The 19,554-nt window shown below is 34.2% G+C and overlaps 2 protein-coding genes across 4 annotated transcripts in view; one reads left to right on the top strand and one right to left on the bottom strand.

Moving 5' to 3' along the window:
* LOC149477657 (uncharacterized) overlaps window positions 1-5,837 on the top strand; it is an 80,160-nt gene extending 74,323 nt beyond the window's left edge. For 2 of the 3 annotated variants that reach the window (XM_089710137.1, XM_089710135.1), the window contains 10 exons: window positions 380-525; window positions 1,668-1,775; window positions 2,459-2,577; window positions 2,908-3,004; window positions 3,176-3,239; window positions 3,397-3,538; window positions 3,816-3,869; window positions 4,379-4,463; window positions 5,022-5,099; window positions 5,638-5,837. In XM_089710137.1, coding sequence (XP_089566263.1) covers window positions 380-525; window positions 1,668-1,775; window positions 2,459-2,577; window positions 2,908-3,004; window positions 3,176-3,239; window positions 3,397-3,538; window positions 3,816-3,869; window positions 4,379-4,463; window positions 5,022-5,099; window positions 5,638-5,670 — 926 coding nt within the window. In that variant the 3' untranslated portion in view covers window positions 5,671-5,837. The remainder of the gene's footprint in view (window positions 1-379; window positions 526-1,667; window positions 1,776-2,458; window positions 2,578-2,907; window positions 3,005-3,175; window positions 3,240-3,396; window positions 3,539-3,815; window positions 3,870-4,378; window positions 4,464-5,021; window positions 5,100-5,637) is intronic. The other variant, XM_089710136.1, reaches the window with a different exon arrangement.
* A 3,272-nt stretch (window positions 5,838-9,109) lies between these two features.
* LOC149477656 (uncharacterized) overlaps window positions 9,110-19,554 on the bottom strand; it is a 78,448-nt gene continuing 68,003 nt past the window's right edge. The window contains exons 47-52 of the mRNA XM_089710480.1: window positions 13,585-19,198; window positions 13,225-13,346; window positions 12,464-12,603; window positions 11,817-11,973; window positions 11,346-11,451; window positions 9,110-9,900 (exon numbers count right to left, since the gene is read on the bottom strand). Of these exons, the coding sequence (XP_089566606.1) occupies window positions 9,840-9,900; window positions 11,346-11,451; window positions 11,817-11,973; window positions 12,464-12,603; window positions 13,225-13,346; window positions 13,585-19,198 (6,200 nt within the window). The 3' untranslated portion in view covers window positions 9,110-9,839. The remainder of the gene's footprint in view (window positions 9,901-11,345; window positions 11,452-11,816; window positions 11,974-12,463; window positions 12,604-13,224; window positions 13,347-13,584; window positions 19,199-19,554) is intronic.

Here is a 19,554-nt window from a genome sequence, read left to right as displayed (position 1 = left end):
AATGTAGATCCAAGTTGTAAGGACATCTCATCAGTATATTTTAAAATCGTGAAATTTATTGTTACTCCCATATTTATATCGTAAATTTTAAATAGTACCATATTTATACTGAAATAAATATTCTATCATTTTTTCTGATCATAAGCATTATCATAAGGAAGATTAATGGATATCCATTGAGCGTCCAGAAAAAGAAAACAAAGCTTTATGAGACTGCAGACTCCCATCAGTTCGACGCTAAGTATAAAAAAGTAGTTCAATATAATAGCAGTAGTTCAATAAAAAGTGCCAACTTTCATGAAAATCAGTTCAGCAGTTGCGTGAAGGAGTAACAAACTAACATACAAACATTTATTATATTATTTTAATCTTTTTCCAGCCGTGCTGATAACAGTGACAGTCAGCGGTCTACTCATAGTAGCGGCGGCTACGATCTACGCGTCACGGCGCTGCTGCGCGCCGCGCTCGCCGGCCACACAGACGTTCGTGATTGGCTGCATGCAGGGCATGCCGGGACTGCATCAGGTATAGTGGCTTGTGATTGGGTGAAATTGCGTTTGTTTATTGCGTGAACACACGAACCTATTGTGCGTTCTAGCCTCAGTTCTAGCCTTGTTCTAGCAGACTCACAGGCTACACAGACGTTCGTGATTGGCTGCATGCCGGGGCTGCATCAGGTATAGTGGCTTGTGATTGGGTGAAATTGCGTTTGTTTATTGCGTGAACACACGAACCTATTGTGCGTTCTAGCCTTGTTCTAGCAGACTCACAGGCTACACAGACGTTCGTGATTGGCTGCATGCCGGGGCTGCATCAGGTATAGTGGCTTGTGATTGGTTGAAATTGCATTTGTTTATTGCGTGAACGCATGAACCTATTGTGCGTTCTAGCCTTGTTCTAGCAGACTCACAGGCCACACAGACGTTCGTGATTGGCTGCATGCAGGGCATGCCGGGGCTGCATCAGGTATAGTGGCTTGTGATTGGTTGAAATTTCATTTGTTTATTGCGTGAACGCACGAACCTATTGTGCGTTCTAGCCTTGTTCTAGCAGACTCACAGGCTACACAGACGTTCGTGATTGGCTGCATGCAGGGCATGCCGTGGCTGCATCAGGTATAGTGGCTTGTGATTGGTTGAAATTGCATTTGTTTATTGCGTGAACGCATGAACCTATTGTGCGTTCTAGCCTTGTTCTAGCAGACTTATCGGCTACACAGACGTTCGTGATTGGCTGCATGCAGGGCATGCCGGGGCTGCATCAGGTATAGTGGCTTGTGATTGGTTGAAATTGCATTTGTTTATTGCGTGAACGCATGAACCTATTGTGCGTTCTAGCCTTGTTCTAGCAGACTTATCGGCTACACAGACGTTCGTGATTGGCTGCATGCCGGGGCTGCATCAGGTATAGTGGCTTGTGACTGGTTGAAATTGCGTTTATGAGTGAATGTACGTTCTAGCTGTGTAGCAGACTTGAAATGTACCTAATTGAATAGATAATGTTGTGGGGTATAACAATGCAAAAGCAAAATATAAAGAAGCAATTGCAATTTACATTATATTGGTCTCTTTTCTAAAAATTAAGCATTTGTCAATTTTAGAATTGCCCAGTTTTATTTTTGACGCTCTACATCCTAAATATTTAATTAAAATATGTTATAATTTCAGGGTAATATGCCAAAACAGAGAGCTGATCGCCGGGCACTTATAGCGGAGCGGGAGACTGCTGAGACGTGTAGCGTTCAGAATGCTTCTCTACCTTATATACCAACTAAGGTAAGTTCTCTTCATCTGTACTAATATTATTATAAAGAGGAAATCTTTGTATTTTTGTATGTTTGTATTGAATAGGCTCAAAAACTACTGGACCGATTTCAAAATTTCTTTCGAGGGATTCTTCCGAATCCGTAGGTATAGGGAATATTTTATCCCGGAAAACGTAAATATGAACCACGGGCGAAGCCGGGGCGGACCGCTAGTTATTAAATAAAACAATATCCTTAATGCAGTCATAGACTTATAGGTAAAGTTATTCTAAAGTGAAGATTAAACAATACAGGAAGTAGCAACAAATCTGAGTAAAAAAAAGGTTTTGTATATACAAAAATTTCGTGTAAAATTTAAAGATTTCCTATAGGTTGTATATAATATGTATAGTAAGATATTTTGTTCGTGTCGCGTCGCGGACCTTTAGCGTATATAATATAAAAGAGCCAAAATACAAATTTCGCGATATGGGACTTTTATTGTGATAATCGCACACTGTGAGCTATGCTTTGGCTCAATAAGCGCGCTTTCGCTGTCTGAGCGTAATATTTGTCACAGTAAAAACTCAAAGCCGGTCAAAACACCTTGTTACTGATTTTTGCTGTCGAAGACTCGTGCTTCTTAGTTTTAAAGTAAATTAACATTATAAGAATGAAATCCAGCCTTGATAAATTATTATTTTTTATCTACAGCAACGTTCCCGTGCCAGCAATAAGATCGCGATGTCGGATCCTCCCGCGCACTCCCCGCCGCCGCCCCCCGCGCCCGCCGTGCTCATCCCCCGCGCTCGCCTGCACCCGCACAGCGATAGGTCAGTACTATGCTACAGTAAAACTGTAAATACTGTTAGAATACAATTTCGTTGGGTAATATTTGCGATATGTGACATTTTATTGAAATATAACGCATTATTTTTCGGTAGATTATGATTAAACTGTCGCCAGTTTGCTCGTGAGTTAGATTGTAATCTACCGGTTTTTACAAACTTACGGCGACAAATTATGTTTCAGAAATAAAAAATTATATGACAAAGTTTAAAGGCGTAATAGATAATATTAACTCAGTAAAATATTAGTAAAAAGAAGAAACAGCAAGTGAAAAATAAATGAAATAAATCTTATTTAAAACTTCAATGTTTCAGCCGCGACAACCTTTCAAGAAAGAAGAGTCTAGAAGCATGTGCTGAAGCGAAATTGATTAGCTATTTAGAATCCGGAGCAACTAATGTTACTGAAGAGGTATAATTTTATAATTACTTCATTGCAATCATTCCTACTATTAAAAATAAATAAATAAATTATTAATTTAGTATCATCTTGTTCTAATTAAAATATTTCTCGAGTTTTTTCTCCCATTGTATCAGAGGTATTTACTAAATAATAAATATAAATATTCAAATTTGTTTTCAGATGAGAAGAAAGCATAGTTTAGAATCGTCATATAGCGCTAACAAGGATCGACATAATAAACAAGGTATATTTTTCATTATTTCAATGAAAATGATTTTTTTATTGAAACGTATAGTTACTGTTTCTAAAAAAAAAATCTCAAAAATTATTTAATTTGCTTTCGCTGGTTTTTAGAAATTCATGTCATCAATAGTTTTTTTTAATAATTGTTTGATTTCAAGGTGCTTTAGTATCAGCGGGATTTAAAGTATCAACAACGGTTCGTCCTGAAGATGGAATGAAGGAAGATGACGCTTCTTCGATAAACAAGACTGACGTTGATGGACAACTGTCGAGATTTGATACTTTAAGGAAATCTTATTGGTAATATTTTACTTTGACTAATATTATTTGGAAATCTGTTTCTGTGTACAGATTTTTGAAACATTGAAATAATGTTATTGGTTGAACAATTTTATGTGGTTGATAAGAAAGAATTAACTTTACGTTGTTACCGTATACTAAAATTCAGAGAGATATTATTTTTCATACATGTTTCGACTTTCATTATTTTTATCTAAACGTTCGAGCTTTAAAAAAAACAAACAATACTTATGCATATTGCTATTTAAGTGTTTTAAACCTATTTTCTTTATTTCAGCCAAGACGACAATATGTCTGAATGGACGGACGCTGAGCGTCGTTTGGGAGAGTTGTAAGCATTGAGCTATAAAAGGCTGACATTTTTAATATAAATTAATATTCATAGGGGAATTAAGTTTTAATTTATTTCCTCTGTATGTCTATTATTAATAATGATCGTTTAATATTAAAATAAACTACGTAAAATATTCACAGAGGTGGGTGTATCATCATCACTGTTGATATTTCAATATTCACATAATATAATCAAAGTAAAGCTCATTAAAGTTTCTATTCAATTTACGAATTTAAAATTTTAGCTGTAACCTAGGTTCTATAGAAAAAATAAATAAAAATACAGCATTCCTTTTTCAAATGTTATTTTTGCCAAGTTAGGTGTGAAAGGGATAAAAAAACATACAGGCGTCATTCAAGGTCATATTTTCTTGTTACAAGTTAATGTTCATACTGAAATCTCCAGTGTATTAGATATAAGCTTCTTGTTTACAACATAACACGGCTGGGTTATTTCCCACTTCCAAAACCCCCCGCTAGATGGCGCTGAAACAAATTGTGTTTCAGAACGTTGTCGGAGGCGCGGTCGGTGGGCGGCACGCTGCCCGCCAGCACGGGCCGAGCTGCGTCCTCCACACGACTTACACATCAGGTTTGTTTAGTATTTCATGTGTAAATATAAAAATATACTATTATGTAAATTTTGCCTCATATTTTGCTTAGCATATGCATTACTGAAGATGTATAGTCACACAATATTTCAAAAATTTTAATGCGTATGTAACTACTTCGGGCCTTGATAATAAACAATATTGATAATATCATGGTGGGCACATGGCAATAAATTTCTATTGAATGAAATATATTATATCTTATGAATATAGCCCTCAAAATCGCCTTATTGTATATTAAAACTTATTTTAGAGAAATAAAATAGATACTTGAAATTAAAATCTATTTACTATAATATTATATATCTATACTTTTACTGCTACACACACTTTAAACACAAATAAATACAGAATTATCTTATGCCTATTATATATTATAATAAAAGCTCTTTCTATACGTCCTCTACAACCATTCGATATACCCAGCATGAAATGCTATATACCTGGACCACAGATACTATTAACTATATAATTTTACATCTAAATATTATACACTATTACCTGTACTATATTTACGCACAAAATAACTTGTAATCCAGGAAGTGAACACGATGGCCGAACGGGACCTGGGCTCCACCTTCCTCCTGCCTCACGTGCACCTTTATAAACCTGATCCTGTGGGTATTTCTTTTAAACCACCCTGTTGATATGTACAGCGTTTTCTTTTTTATTAATTTATGTTGTATTAAGAATTAATCACATAGATTAAATGTAAAAAAAGACGTGTGGCACTCGGGGACTGCCGCGGTAAAGCTATTGCATAGCATGCATTCAAGCCACACCTCCGAGCCCGTCGGAGTGGGGAGTGTGAGGTTTTTTCGTTACGGAATTTCTCGATTCGGTCCCCGCGCTCAAGGCCCGCGATAGAAGCTATGCAATAGCTTAAAAATAGGATTAAAAAGAGCACGCTGCATACTCATAAATTTTATGATCGCTGTAAATGCACTCAATATGCACAATTTATTTTAATTTCAAACAATTCTAAATATAAATATTTTGTACGGTTGGCAAAACCTGTTCTATACTTTGAAATTTTTTACTTTTATAAATATTAAATACACACAACTAATTATAAAATTCTTTATGATCTTTTTAGTCCACATTATTATGTTTTATCGTTTATGCTTCTTTTAAATATTACTTTTTCATTTTCAGACTAGCGACGTATCCGAGTTCGACTCTCTATGAAGAAACAAACATTAGACTGAAGAATCTGTATTATTTATTTAACTTATTTTCACTTAGATATCTAATCCATCAACTCGAGGCTTTATCACCAAATCTATTTATTTATTTATGCTAGTTTTAATCATTTTTTTCCAGTGAAAAATCTTTCTATATTTTGATTGATTAGTAATGATGTATATATTTTCATACAAAATGTAGAATGCCATAATATATTTAAGAATCATTAGATTTAAGAAATGAAAACAATTTGAAGAAGAGATCGAATAAAGATCTCTTATTTGAAGAGTTTTCGTTTAAATTATTTATTGTGCAACGAAATGTGCCAATATTAACGGAATTATTATTAATAATATAACGACAAGGTAAGTAGTGGGTTCGAATCCCATCGCAAATAAAATTAATAGGATTTTTGAAACATTTTAAATTGTGTACAATTTTCTTTTGCGTCTTCATTATGAGATTTATATTGTAGAGGCTAGATCAGTGTATATACCTAGATATTATTTATTAATTATTTATGTATAATATATGTAAATATTCTAAGTAATTATAGATAATTTTAGTACTTTTCATCACTGATTCTGAATACTGAAACTTTACTTATCTATAACTTAACAAGTTTTTATATTTAACTTAACTTCTATTGGCTTCCAATAATAAATATAATTTTCTAATTGAATAATAACCCTGTCCTTTGTTTCATTTTTATTGTCTACAAAATATAAAGACCCAATCCTTTTATTAATTTATTTTTAGGTAAGTATTGAGTATTGTAGTTGATAATAATTCAAATGGCACAATTGTTTTTATACTTTTTGTTAATTTTTAATAAAATATTTTGTCATAAACCTTGGTTTCATTTTAATCACTTCCAAACTATATCCTTATTTACATGAGAAAAGAAAGCATTTCCTAATAAAATAATGAATGTTGGATTAAATATAAAAAAATAATATTATGACTTAATAACCTACACATTGAACACTCACACCTTGGCTCTATAATATGGTACCGCTTTATCAATTTTATTTTATAGACACCGATCTTGATAACTTACTTTGACTGGCCGCGCGGTTGGCTTGGTTGGTAGTGAACCTACCTTCCAAGCCAGAGGTCGTGGGTTCGATTCCCACCCGGGGCAAATATTTGTGTGATGAACATAGATGTTTGCTCTGTGTCTGGGTGTTAATTATCTATATAAGTATTTATTTAAAATTATATATGAATGTTTATCAGCCGTCTGGTTTCCATAACACATTAAGCGAAAGCTTAGTATGGGATCAGATCATGCCGTGTGTGAAAATTGTGAAAATTGTCCTGTTTTACTTATAAAGAAAGGGAGCGGGTATATTTAAAATAAAACAACAAATGAATATGAGACATAGCATTTTATTTCAATATTCAATAATATTATTTATTGATAGAATATTCAGCATTACAAATACAACGTAAAACAATCTAACGTAGCAAATTATATATAAACTTAATACGACAGCGCCCTAACTTGGCGCCAGCTTAATTAACATTGACTTAAGCACACATACTTTTAACATAATTCACTATATAATATTTATAAATAGCTAATTTTTGAGCATTACAGTCAAGAAAATTCATTCACTCAGTAATTGAATTCACTTAGTTATATAACGAGAAATCTAATTGCAGTGCAAGAGTGATTTAGATAATATTTTACATATTTATAATAAGTTCTGTTACCTCTGCATAGAATTCTGTATCTACTACACATGTAAATACGGCTGCTTTTTCATTACCAGTGTTAGAATTCTCTTGCCCCTAATGCTGTAGCGAAGAGCTTAACTCTTATCGATATGAAACGATTGCCTCGCAGCTACTGTTGCGCTAAGCAAGTCCATCGATATACACCCCTAGATGTTCAATCAGTCTCTTGTATAAGAACAATTCTTTCTAGAACATTCTTTTATCTATGCCATTTTATATAAACTGGAAGTGAGCAAGCCGTGTTACATTACGACCAACTTTAACAATTTCATGTATGGCAACAATTTTAAGAAACATAGTGCTAATGCATAAGCACTCGACTTCGAAAACATCAAATACCTAAAATTTCAACAAGTATGAATAGACGACAAAATAAAACTATGAGACTTTGTCTATGTAAATAAAAATCTTGTTTCAACAAAATAAACGAGCCTTAATAAAGCAAGTCGGCCGTACAAAATACATCTTAACCTAAATTTTGTACCTCTACCTAACTACTTATGAGAAATTGTGCATGAATAGAAACGTATTAACCAACAGCAATCCAAATAGGACAGATTATGTAGGAAATGTTTCAATCCAGTAGTCAAAAAATCTATCAAAATCTGACGTTGCTTACATATTGTTATTATTCGTTCTATATTAGTAAGCGATATTTGAAGACTAGAACTAAGCTATCTATAAAGTCTAGGGCATAAGACGTTTTGTGGCAACACCATTAACACTAGAGTGCACGCGCGGGGGACATAGGTCACCCAGTGCTATATATTGCTAAATATTTTTTTAAACAATCGTGCTTGAGTGTTGTTGTCTCAGGTATTCCCCGACTACCAATCACCGGACATTTTAGCAGCGTATCAGCTTCCTTGGTGCAACGAAGTGTACTCTGCGAAAATATAAAAGTACATGGGTGACGCATGTCCCCCGCGCGAGCGTTCTAGGAAGTTTTTGAAATCATACAATTACGAGTGAAAATCAAGTATACCGCTTTTATTTTTTACTGCTCTTATGATCAATTTATACTTTTAAGAAATTATTAATATATGGGTAACTAAAATCGAAATAAAATACTCATATTCGAGTGCTAGGACATACTTATTTTTTATCCATACTATAATATTATAAATGCGAAAGTAACTCTGTCTGTCTGTCTGTTACTCAATCACGCCTAAACTACTGAACCAATTTTTATGAAATTTGGTATGGAGATATTTTGATACCCGAGGAAGGACATAGGCTACTTTTTATCCCGGGAAAATGACGCAATCCCGGAAATCCCACGGGAGCGGGAACTATGCGGGTTTTCTTTGACTGCGCGAGCGAAGTCGCGGGTGGAAACCTAGTTGAAAATAAAATTTTATTGGATAAGAACAACTTATTCTTAAACTTTATAATTAGATGATTATTTTTACCAAATTTGTAGTTTCCAAAGTAAAAAAAACTGATTGATCACAATAAGTAATAAATTAGTTACTTTTCACAGAGGTTTATGTTTAGCTCATAATTTAAGTAAAATGAGAAAATATTGATATTTTTTTTGTTTCATCACTTAAAAATAAAGTTGATTCATAAATAAGTACTTCGTTTACTTTTTTAACTACGATTTTTATGAAAAAAAACGTGTGTCGTATTGGGTGACATATGTGACCCACGCGTGCACTCAAGGAAAATTTTAGGCGCGAGCGCTCTAGTGTTAACTCATAAAAATAATAAATATTAAGTACAAATAAAGTTAAAGACTAGAAATTAAAGCAGAACCATTTCTCGTGACTAAATAAATAGAAGTGAATAAATAACGAAATGTACACAGGAGTATATACATACAACAATAAGAATGTACAGATAGCTCCAAAAAGGGAGTACACACTAAAACGTCGATCTGGACCACTAGACTTAGGTCGAAGTTACATGGACAGTCGGCCAACGACAGTACAAAAGTTAGTACCAAAATATTAGTCTAGTACATTTAACGAAATACATGTCGAACATCTACTAATATGGCTAAACATTGGGATCAAAACTTGGGTGTAATAACTTGTATTATTGATTACACATTAAAATAGTAGGTCAAATTCATTATGGAATTTGATTATAGTCTCAGTGACGGATTGTCCCAAAAGAGTAAGTCCTTTAAGTGTCGGCAAAAGCTTGCATTAAAAATAGTAAAATCCTTAACCAATATCCTATTTGATATAGTTCATTTCTCGTCAATCATCTCAATTTATCAATTACAAATTTAAATAAAAAAATATTCATCTTTTTTTTCGTTAAATAAAAAGATCAATTTGATAAAACCGTAAAGAACATGATTTCAAGCATTATAATACCGAAGTGATATAAGATTATTTAGTGAAATGATAAGAATCCGTATTTGAGAATAAATTTCGACTTTCTTTTAATAAAGATGCCGCTATAAAGAAAGTAAAAATTTATTTTTTGACAGTGTCTTCTAAACTTGAGTGCGGTGATTTTGCGAGCATTGTTAATGATCTGAAAAAAAAAGCAATATTAATAAATTATAACTCCAGTAAGTATCTTACTTCTTCACCAAAAGCTAAGTGTACAAGATGTTTTTCCCATATCACGATATTAGATAATATAATATCATTCCATTAGGCTAATTTATAACAAAACAGGAAATATATATATATATATATTATATATAAATAACTAGGATGAATATAATGTCAAACAGTATTTTCACATCATCAAAATAGGTATTATTGTATTAATTTTAGAAACAAAACAATAGACAACATAAACAAAATGAGCTAAAATTAAGACAAAGCAGAAATCATACCTAAGCCATCACCCAAAATCAAACTCAAAACCATAATGATCAAACAATAGGCAAATAAAAAATGGACGATGCAAATGAAGCAAATAATAAAAAGCAATACAATAAAAACAGTGTACCTATTTTTCGGTCTTGTCTTGGGTGTGACTTAAACAATAGCAGCTGCAATGATATAATCATATATTTAGTTTATACAATTAGCATATTTTAATATCAGACTAATGATTTTTATAATATATGCTAACGTACGCAAGCTATAGGTGATAAAAAATTCGTGTGGCACTCGAGGACTGCCGCGGTAAAGCTATTGCATAGCATCGTATCGCTGTGCCGGTTGGAGTTTATTTATTTATTTAAATTAAATACACACAACAGGTCACGATCTTGCCGGACCCATAGGCGACATATCAATTTCGGGAACAGATCGAAACCCAACAAAATGTGTACAATTACTACTACAATGAGATACAGCTTACAGTTATTTAAAGCGTGTTACGATAAATTCATAATTAATGGAGTAGGGGGTGTTAGATGTTTTCGTTACGGAATTTTTACATTCAGTTACCGCGCTCAAAGTCTGAGATAAAAGCTATGCAATAGCTTAAAAAATGTAACAGCTGTATTCAATGCTAAAATAGATGACAATTAAATAAAAGAGTGTGATAACAACAAAATAGATACAACTAAGCGTGATTAAAGCATTGAAGATTCAGCGCAATCAAATAAATTGCGTAACTTAAATTATACAGCTAGGGCCAGTAATGCCTAACATGTAAACAAAACAATGAAGGAAAACTACTCGTATATAATCAAGAAGCTTATATCTAATACACTGGGGATTGCACTATGACCATTAACTTGTAACAAGAAAATATGACGTTGAATGACGCCTGTATGTTTTTTTATCCCTTTCACACCAACTTGCCAAGTTAGGTGTGAAAGGGATAAGCAAGTTGGTGTGAAAGGGATAAAAAAACATACAGGCGTCATTCAGCGTCATATTTTCTTGTTACAAGTTAATGGTCATAGTGCAATCTCCAGTGTATTAGATATATAAGCTTCTTGTATAGAATCTAAACATTGACATGAGAGAAAAGTAAGGGTTAACTGGACAATAAAATATGTAGCAAATTCTTACCTTCTTTGAGCAGGAATGGGCGGTGACGCTTGAGTGGTCGGTGGTAATGACGCCGGGCAGCTTCCAGATAAAGTGGTAGGTTGGTCTTCATCTTCGCGATGGTCTCCTAATATCATCATAATTTGTATTTGCATGATAGAATCGAATTAACTTATTTTTTGAAACATTTCTATTGAGAATACCCTCAGAATGCATTCTTTTGATTATAATATATTTTGACAATAATACCTCTTGAACTTGTACCTATTATAAAGCTTTGAAATTAGATCGAAAAACATAATAGAGTGGATGCATACTACTTAATAATATACTATCACTACTCGTAATATGTATTATCTGAAATATCATGCTAGAGTAGAGCTTCAAGTAGAGTATTGTATCTCCACTATACCGAATATGCTATAGAACTATATATCATTCCAAACTTTTCTCTTCCTATTCCTACTTTGTCAATACAAAATCTAACATTACCTCTAACGATAGGTGTATCTCCAATATAGAATGTAGCAGCTGGTGCTTCAATTGTTGCTTCTTTGACCGAGTTGTCACCGCTGACAGCGCTTAGTGTGTCCGTGCTGTCGAACATTATTGTACGTTCCTTTGTTTTGGGGATACGGCCGTCTAATTCCTGAAATATTTCTACTATTATATGACTAGGAAAATGTTTATTTTGTTACCCTCATAGGGTGTTGTTTTCCTTTGAATTGGTATATAGGTTATTAGATTTGACATTTTCTTGGTATTTTCAATGCGTAAATGTTAAAAAATAAGTTCGACAAAGATATTGTCCATCATATAAAATAAAAGGAGAAAATTCACATCTATACTAATATTATAAAGATGAAGAGATTGTTTGTTTGTTTGTTTGAACGCGCTAATCTCGGGAACCACTGGTCTTATTTGTGGTCTAAAAATTATTTCGGTGTTAGATAGTCCATTTATCGAGGAAGACTATAGAGCACTGCGGGTAAAACCGCGGAGCACAGCTAGTTTGTAATAAGACTCGAAATTTTTTTTTAATCGTGCTTTTCCAGACGAGATACGCTTTAACGTTTGAGTACATTTTTGGTATTTTATTGAACAGATTTCAATATAATAACAATTATCCATCAACATACCAATCTTTCTGTATCAGAGTCAGGTTCGTGAACTTCAAATTGTGAATGATGTTCGCTTGTAGACTGATGCTCAAGGCTCTCCATTTGTACAGCCGTTACGGGGTCCAGGGTATCAAGGGACGAGACCATGGTGTTCGACCCTGGAGGTGGTACCGCTGTTATCTTTCTGATTAGTAACAAGCTTGGTGGGGTAGCAATGTACATACAAAATAATTAGATTAGAAGCAAGGATTAATGCTCATGATGTGATTAAAGAGCCGATCTTTATTGATATTTTATTTATTCATTTAAAGTATTTATGTATGTAGCCAATGCACATAAAAATCGGTTCTTATAGAAGAACATAATATGTTTATATAGCAGATACAGTAAGGTAAGAGTTAGTTTATAGAAATATGAAATGAATAAGGTTCTGATATTGAAGTGGTTTTAGCGATGGTATTCCAATTTACATATTATAGCGTTTTATAAAGCTTTGATTATGAATGCGTAATTTAGAAATATACATGTTTATGATGATATAGATTATTGGAATCTGGTAAAGCATTAGGACATGTTACATATAAATTAAAACAAAGATTTAAGACAATTTATTAGTAATATCACAGAATAATAACTAGTAGGTAATATCTACATTATAACGATTATTTACATTTAGTTCTGGTCACAATTAAATAAAATTAAAAAATTAATAATTAATTAATTAAATAAATTCATATATCCTTTAATATTCTACAACATATAAAGTTGATTCAAATTACCTCCAGAAGTAAGGCTTCCTGTCATCGGTGTGTCCACTTCGTAATTATAAGTAGCTCTTGTAGCATTCGAGCTGGTCGCCTCCAAGCTGTCCGTGCTGCCGAGCATCAAGTCTGCACGAGCCCTGTTATAAATATGTTAGTTACAGAATAATAATTCCACAATTATCAGTCTTATTTTTCTGTTTAGTCCTATTTTTTTTATAAATATGTAAGAAATAATATTTTCAGAAATTTAAGCATGAAAAACAAAAATCTTTAAGAGAGTTTTGTCTTATTTTGATTTCTATGAAATTGTCATGTGACGTGTATTAACACAGGTGGTCCATGCAATCGATGTATTATAATATTAAAATAATTTACCTGCTAAAACTTCCAGAGGAACTAAGTTCTTCATCCTGTGCACTCCAAGAGCCGCTAGCTGGATCTGTGAATTGTTTGCCTGACACAATACTGTGAGCTATAGACCTCCCGGAGGAGGGCGATAGCTCACGTATTGCGCTTCCCTCTCTAGAGAAATCTAAATCTTCTGGTCTGTCCGCAGACACCGTTATAGTCTGCCTAGAGTAAGTTACAATTTCACCCTCTGTAGTCTGCCTTTCAACTACAGTCATTAAACTATCCAATTCGGAAGGTTGAGATGCTAACGAAGAAGACATTTCTGAGCCCAACGACATGCAACTTTCGTCATATTGCACTGTCCGTGCTGGAATATCAACTGCACCGTCACTCTCTTGCCCAGTTACTTTTTCCGATACTTTTTTTCCATCAACAAACCGTTGTTGTATTACTGTTGTGGTTCTTACAACTTCTACAACACCACCTTCCGGTAATTTTGGAACTTTAGGTTTATCTTTCGATTTTTCTTCTTGATCTAAAAGTTTCATCATTTCTTCGCAATCTCCGGGGATCGACTCAGCAGAGCCATCACTTGGTGCAGATGCACACACAAAAGATGAAGATTTAGTACATTCTTCAACTACTTCGCCTGACTTTGATTCTGAAGATTCAGGTTCTGGTACTGGCACAAAGAAAGCTCCTTTGTCATCATATTTCTTTACTGTAACTATTTTAGGTCGCGCCTCTTGCATACGTTGTTCTAAAGCCAACTGTTGATCAATTAGCTTTCTGATTGCGGCCGAATCTGCCAATAATTTTTGAGAAGGACTACCATAACTTCCAACTCTTTGCGATGGACTACCTCCACCTTTCTGCGAAGGGCTACCACTTTTCTGGGATGGACTTCCTGATTTTTGACTTGGGCTACCACTTTTCATAGGTGGACTACTATCAGAGCTGCTGTCATATGAACGTTTTTCTTGCTCTAAGAAACTACCACTTACAACTTTAGGATCGGCTAATAATAATGCCTCTTTTTGTTTGGCGAGAAGTTCAGCTTTAAGTGCTTCAAGACAGGCTGATTCTAGTCCTTCAAATTCTTTCAGACTTGAAATTTCTATTTCTTCGCCTTGGCTTTTGCTTAATATATAACGACGAGGTAAAGAGCCATTAAGGGAGTCTTGAGATGATGATGAATTTTGTTGGTATTGCTCCATTAATGCCCTTTCAAGATTTTCAAATTCTTGAAGTGAACTTATAGATATATCATCATTTTCCCCTTTGATTCTAAATCTCATACGAGAAGCCATTTCTGATTCCGATAAACTTCCATACGAATTTCTAAAACTGCCGAAGCTTCCGATGGATTCTTTTTGAGAGCTAAGACTACCAATGCGACTAGCATCAAAATCTGTCATCTCCTCTTCCTTGATATCTTCCAGGGGAATCCGTTCATAATCATATCGTGGATCACCTTCAAATTGCATTTGAATCCAGCGTTTACCAGCTTCAATTTCGGCTAATTCCTGAGCTTGTAGTCTTCTTTGTTCCATTTCATATTGCATATCATCGTCCGATGACCCAGACGTACTGCTTGCACTTTCTTGTTTCTTAGTTGTTTTAGATAAGTATTCTTCTACTTCAGTATCATGGCGTGCCACATATTTTTGTGAATTTATCTGCAGGCTTTTACCTTCAGGATCGCTTTCTTGAGCTTCTTTTGCTACCTCCTCAATCACAACAAAATCATCCATTTCACTGGGTTTGTCAACCATTTCAAATTCATCACTTGTTGGTGAATCTTGTTCCTTTTCATAATTACGTAAGGTTCTTTCATCAGTTGTAACTAAAAGTTCTGACTTACTACTTTCAGTTATTAAGTCAGATTTCAGTTCGGGTGTTTCCGATATATCATAAATATCATCTAAAATATATTCACGGCCATTATCAGTAGAAAGAGAGCTTTGACTAGGCGCGGATAGAGGTGTATGTGGCGTTGAAATATACTCGTGAGTTTTTAAACTTGAAGCTGAGCTTTGTTTGCTCTCTAATACTTTTGATTCGTCTGATATAACAGTTGCTTTCTCAGCATTAGTTTTTGGAACAGAAGAATCACTTTTAGATTTCAATATTTCTTCATATTGTTTTGATCCGACAGGTATAATTTCTTCTTCTACATCAACAAATTCTCTTTGACTCGGGGGTCTTTCCATAACTGGAAACGGCACCACACTTATATCTTGCACAGTTTTTTTAATACATTCTTCTTTAATTTCAAGTGGAGGTACATCATCAGATTTGACTTTAGGGATGCTTGTTTCTTCAGGAATAATAGTCTTTTCAATAGCTGTTTCTTCATTCGAAGATTTTGTAGTGGATTCAGTAACTATACTGCCAAATTGTTCGATTTCTTGATATGCAGCAGAACCAACTGGTATTATTTCACTTTCAATATCAACAAATTGTCTCTCTGGCCTTTCTATTTTTGTAACAGAGAATGGTTTAGCCTGTTCCGAATACGATGAAACTTTTGTTATTGATTCTTGTACTTCCTCTTTATCCAAATCAAGTTGTGATTGCGAAGATGACATGTCAAGTTTTGAAATTGACGATGATAAAATTTCATCTGTCTTAAGCTGACTGGAAATTGTTGTATCAGATCCTTCTTTATCTTTTAGTGAATCTTCGTCAAATTCAGTACTCTCTGATGTAGTTTCTAGCGGAAAGTGTTCCGGTATCATATCTTTGGGTTGAAATCTCATTTCATGTGACCTTTTCATCTTCCCAACTGGTTCAACAGTGTCACTTTTGTAGTCTTCTTCTTCACCAGAAACTTCTTCATCACTCGTTTTCTTTGTAAGATCCTTTTCAGATTCATGTAGAAATTGTTCAACATATGTACTACTTTCCATTAGCTCTTCTTTGAGTTCGTGAGCTGAAGGTACTAATGTTTCCGATGCATCTGAAATATCAATGCTAGCTACGTGACTTGAACCATCGGAATCCAAACTTCTCATACTATCTCTAGATGCAAGAGAACTGCATGCTGTGTAATAATCTTTTGAAGTTCTGAGAGATTGTGATGATACGTCATGACTTGTTAAAGCTGTTTCGAATTCTGTTGCACTTTGCGCAGTCATCATAACTTCAACATCGGACGATAGCGGTCTACTTTCTGAATGTTCAAAACTGTGATAGTGGCTTTCTCCGGAACTTGACCAACCTTCAATTTCTGAGGCTGAGCGTCTCTCAGCAACACCTAATTTAGATTTAATGTGTTTTTGAACTCTTAGTTTAACTTCAGGACTACCCTTAGAAGATAAGTCTTTATCAGACATTATGTCACTTTCAGTTTCTAAAATAGAATGGGGTCCACTGTCTGATTTAATTGATATATCTGCATCTAACGGTGGACTTGATTCTTTTATTTGAACAGTTTCCTTATTATCTGTATCAGACAATGTTGTTTCTTCTTGAGAGCTTACTTTATGAGATGTGCTATCAGATATTTGACTTTTTTCATCTTTTTCTTGTGTTGGAGCACTTTTAGTAGCATCATCACCATGCTGAGGCTCCTCAGTAATGACTTCAGGTCTATCAGGGCTAATAAGTATTTTGAATTGGAATTCGGATGGCGACTGTTTATATTTCATACTACCATCGCTTTTTTCACTTATAATTTCGACTTGTGCAGCTTCAATTGATTGCTTAACTTCATCGATAGTTTTTTCTAAAACCGATAGATCCGTTAGAGGTGGAACAGTAACTGAATCTAAATCTACTCTTTCCATTTCTTGTTTTGCTGCATGGAATTCAGCAGATGAGAGGTCAGTGTCATAGCCACTGCTACATATATCTTCCAAACTTTTTTCTTTGATAAGCTTCATTTCTTCTTTTTTATGATCGGTTCCAGTGAGAAAAGCTGAATCTGCTTCTGTTGAAAACTCTGATGGATGTAAAGTTTCCGCACTCACTGTAGAGTCCATGGACTTTTGTAAAATTTCAGCTTCATGAGATTCCAAGGATTTTACCATACATTCTGTATCTACGCTATCTGCAGATTTTATCATTAGGTCTTTCGAAGTGCTCATTTCTTCAGAAATTTCTATTGGACCGGGAGACACGTCAGTCTTAGTAGGCTTAGTAGATATATCAGTCTTAAGATCGCTCGCGGGCTTTATTTCTAAAACAGTACCGGTATCAGAACTTTTAATTGCAGTCGTTTCTATTATGCTAGATTTCAGTGACGTTTCGGTTTTTTGTTGTACTGATACTTCTAAAACTTGATCTTCTAATTGTTGCTGGGGAATTTTTACAGGAGATTTAGTAATTTTTTCTTTTTTTGGAGTATCGGCGTCATGAGGCAGTTCAGGCGCAACTTCCGATTCAGAATGCGTGTCCTGACTTCCAGTACGGCTAAAAGTGCTCTTTATCGGAGACGTAGATACTTTAATTTCCTTAATGAAGTCCACTTCATAAATTTCGTCATCTTTCTTAAATGATTTAGATTTGCTCTTTGGACTACTTTCCGTAGATCCACGTCTCTCACCAGATTCACTCTTGAAACTTGGTGCGTGTGATGCATCTGAACTCAAGTCATCATGTTCTTTACTTTCGATAACAGATTCTTCTTTGTGATGTTCTACTTTAGAACTTATTACTTTACCCTTTTCAGAAACTTCAACACTAGACACTACTTCATCTTTTTCCACAATTTTTAAAGTTGAGTCTACGAAAGCGACCTTAGTTTTTGTGTCATCAACTTCATGTATGTCTTCTAATTCACCAGGTTGAGTAAAATATTCTTTACCCCATTGTTCATGTGATAAGTCTCTTTCTGATATTTTGACTTCAGTTTTTTTCTTCACTGTCTCGTCTTTTAATGCAGTCATGCGTTCTTCTGACTTAGTTTGTCTTCCAGTATATAAACCTTGTTCCGTAAATTCTCTCTCAACTTTAACTATATCCGTATCATCAGTACTTTTAAAGACTGTTTTTGTTTCCATATCCGATCTCTTAGCAGTCGCTTCATGGGCTCTTTCCATTTTCTTTTGAGACGTTTCAGTTTGTTCTCCATCTTTTCGAATAACAGTTTTTTCTTTGATTTCATGTTCTTGCCCCCTTAGCTCATGACTAGTTTTTGTTTTTATTACAAGTGAGTCATCATCGGAAGATGATACCTGCTTCGTCTCAGAGAAAAACTCTTGTCCCGATATTTTTTTAGTCTCAGTCTCTTTATGTGAAACTACAGTACTGAATTCACTGGTTGTGCCAAATTTAGCTATCATATCTGACATAACTGCATCAGGGTCTATGTTTTGAAATTTTAGTTGTGACCCTTCTACTGTTTTATGAATAGAAGACGAAGAAGTAGATGTCTCTACTCTCGATTCTGAATAGAAAGTATCAGAAGAAGTAGATCTCTGCATTTCCTCCATTTTGACGGCAAGTTGTTCCTTCTTAATTTGATCAATTACATCAATACTTTTCTCTATCGTACGATCGACTAATTCTATAGCACCAGTTGTTATAGTGGGTTTGTCTACATTTACAAATGCCAAATTGTCGGCAAGATGTTTTGATGGTGATTTTGGTATGGCGGCAGCGGTTAGAACCTTAGATGCTTCTGTTAAAATATCTGAAAAAGAAAATATGCGTAAGGAAAATATTGACAAACACTCGAACATAGAAAATGTGCAACATCGATATGTGTTAAGAAATTTTTAATCAAAGCTTTGTCCAAATTCAGTATATTATAAAAATTTTATCAAATTCGATCACCTATAAATATTATACATTTAAGCACTTTTTTGTAAATGAACTAAACGCCAATAAGAGATAAAAGAAGTATGATACAAATGTGGCAAAAGCTTGTGTAATGATTGAATGTAAAATAAACAAGAAAGATTTGTGAATCAAAGCGAAACGTTACTCAAAAGTGATGAAAAAATGTTCAAATAAAACTGTGATGCATAAGATATAAAATAATAATAA

The sequence above is a fragment of the Colias philodice genome, chromosome 24 (assembly GCF_061535455.1).
Source record: "Colias philodice isolate Cphi_HAF_F1 chromosome 24, ilColPhil1 Martin Lab GWU primary, whole genome shotgun sequence".
NCBI lineage: Eukaryota > Metazoa > Arthropoda > Insecta > Lepidoptera > Pieridae > Colias > Colias philodice.
This window is presented reverse-complemented; position numbering and strand designations above follow the sequence as displayed.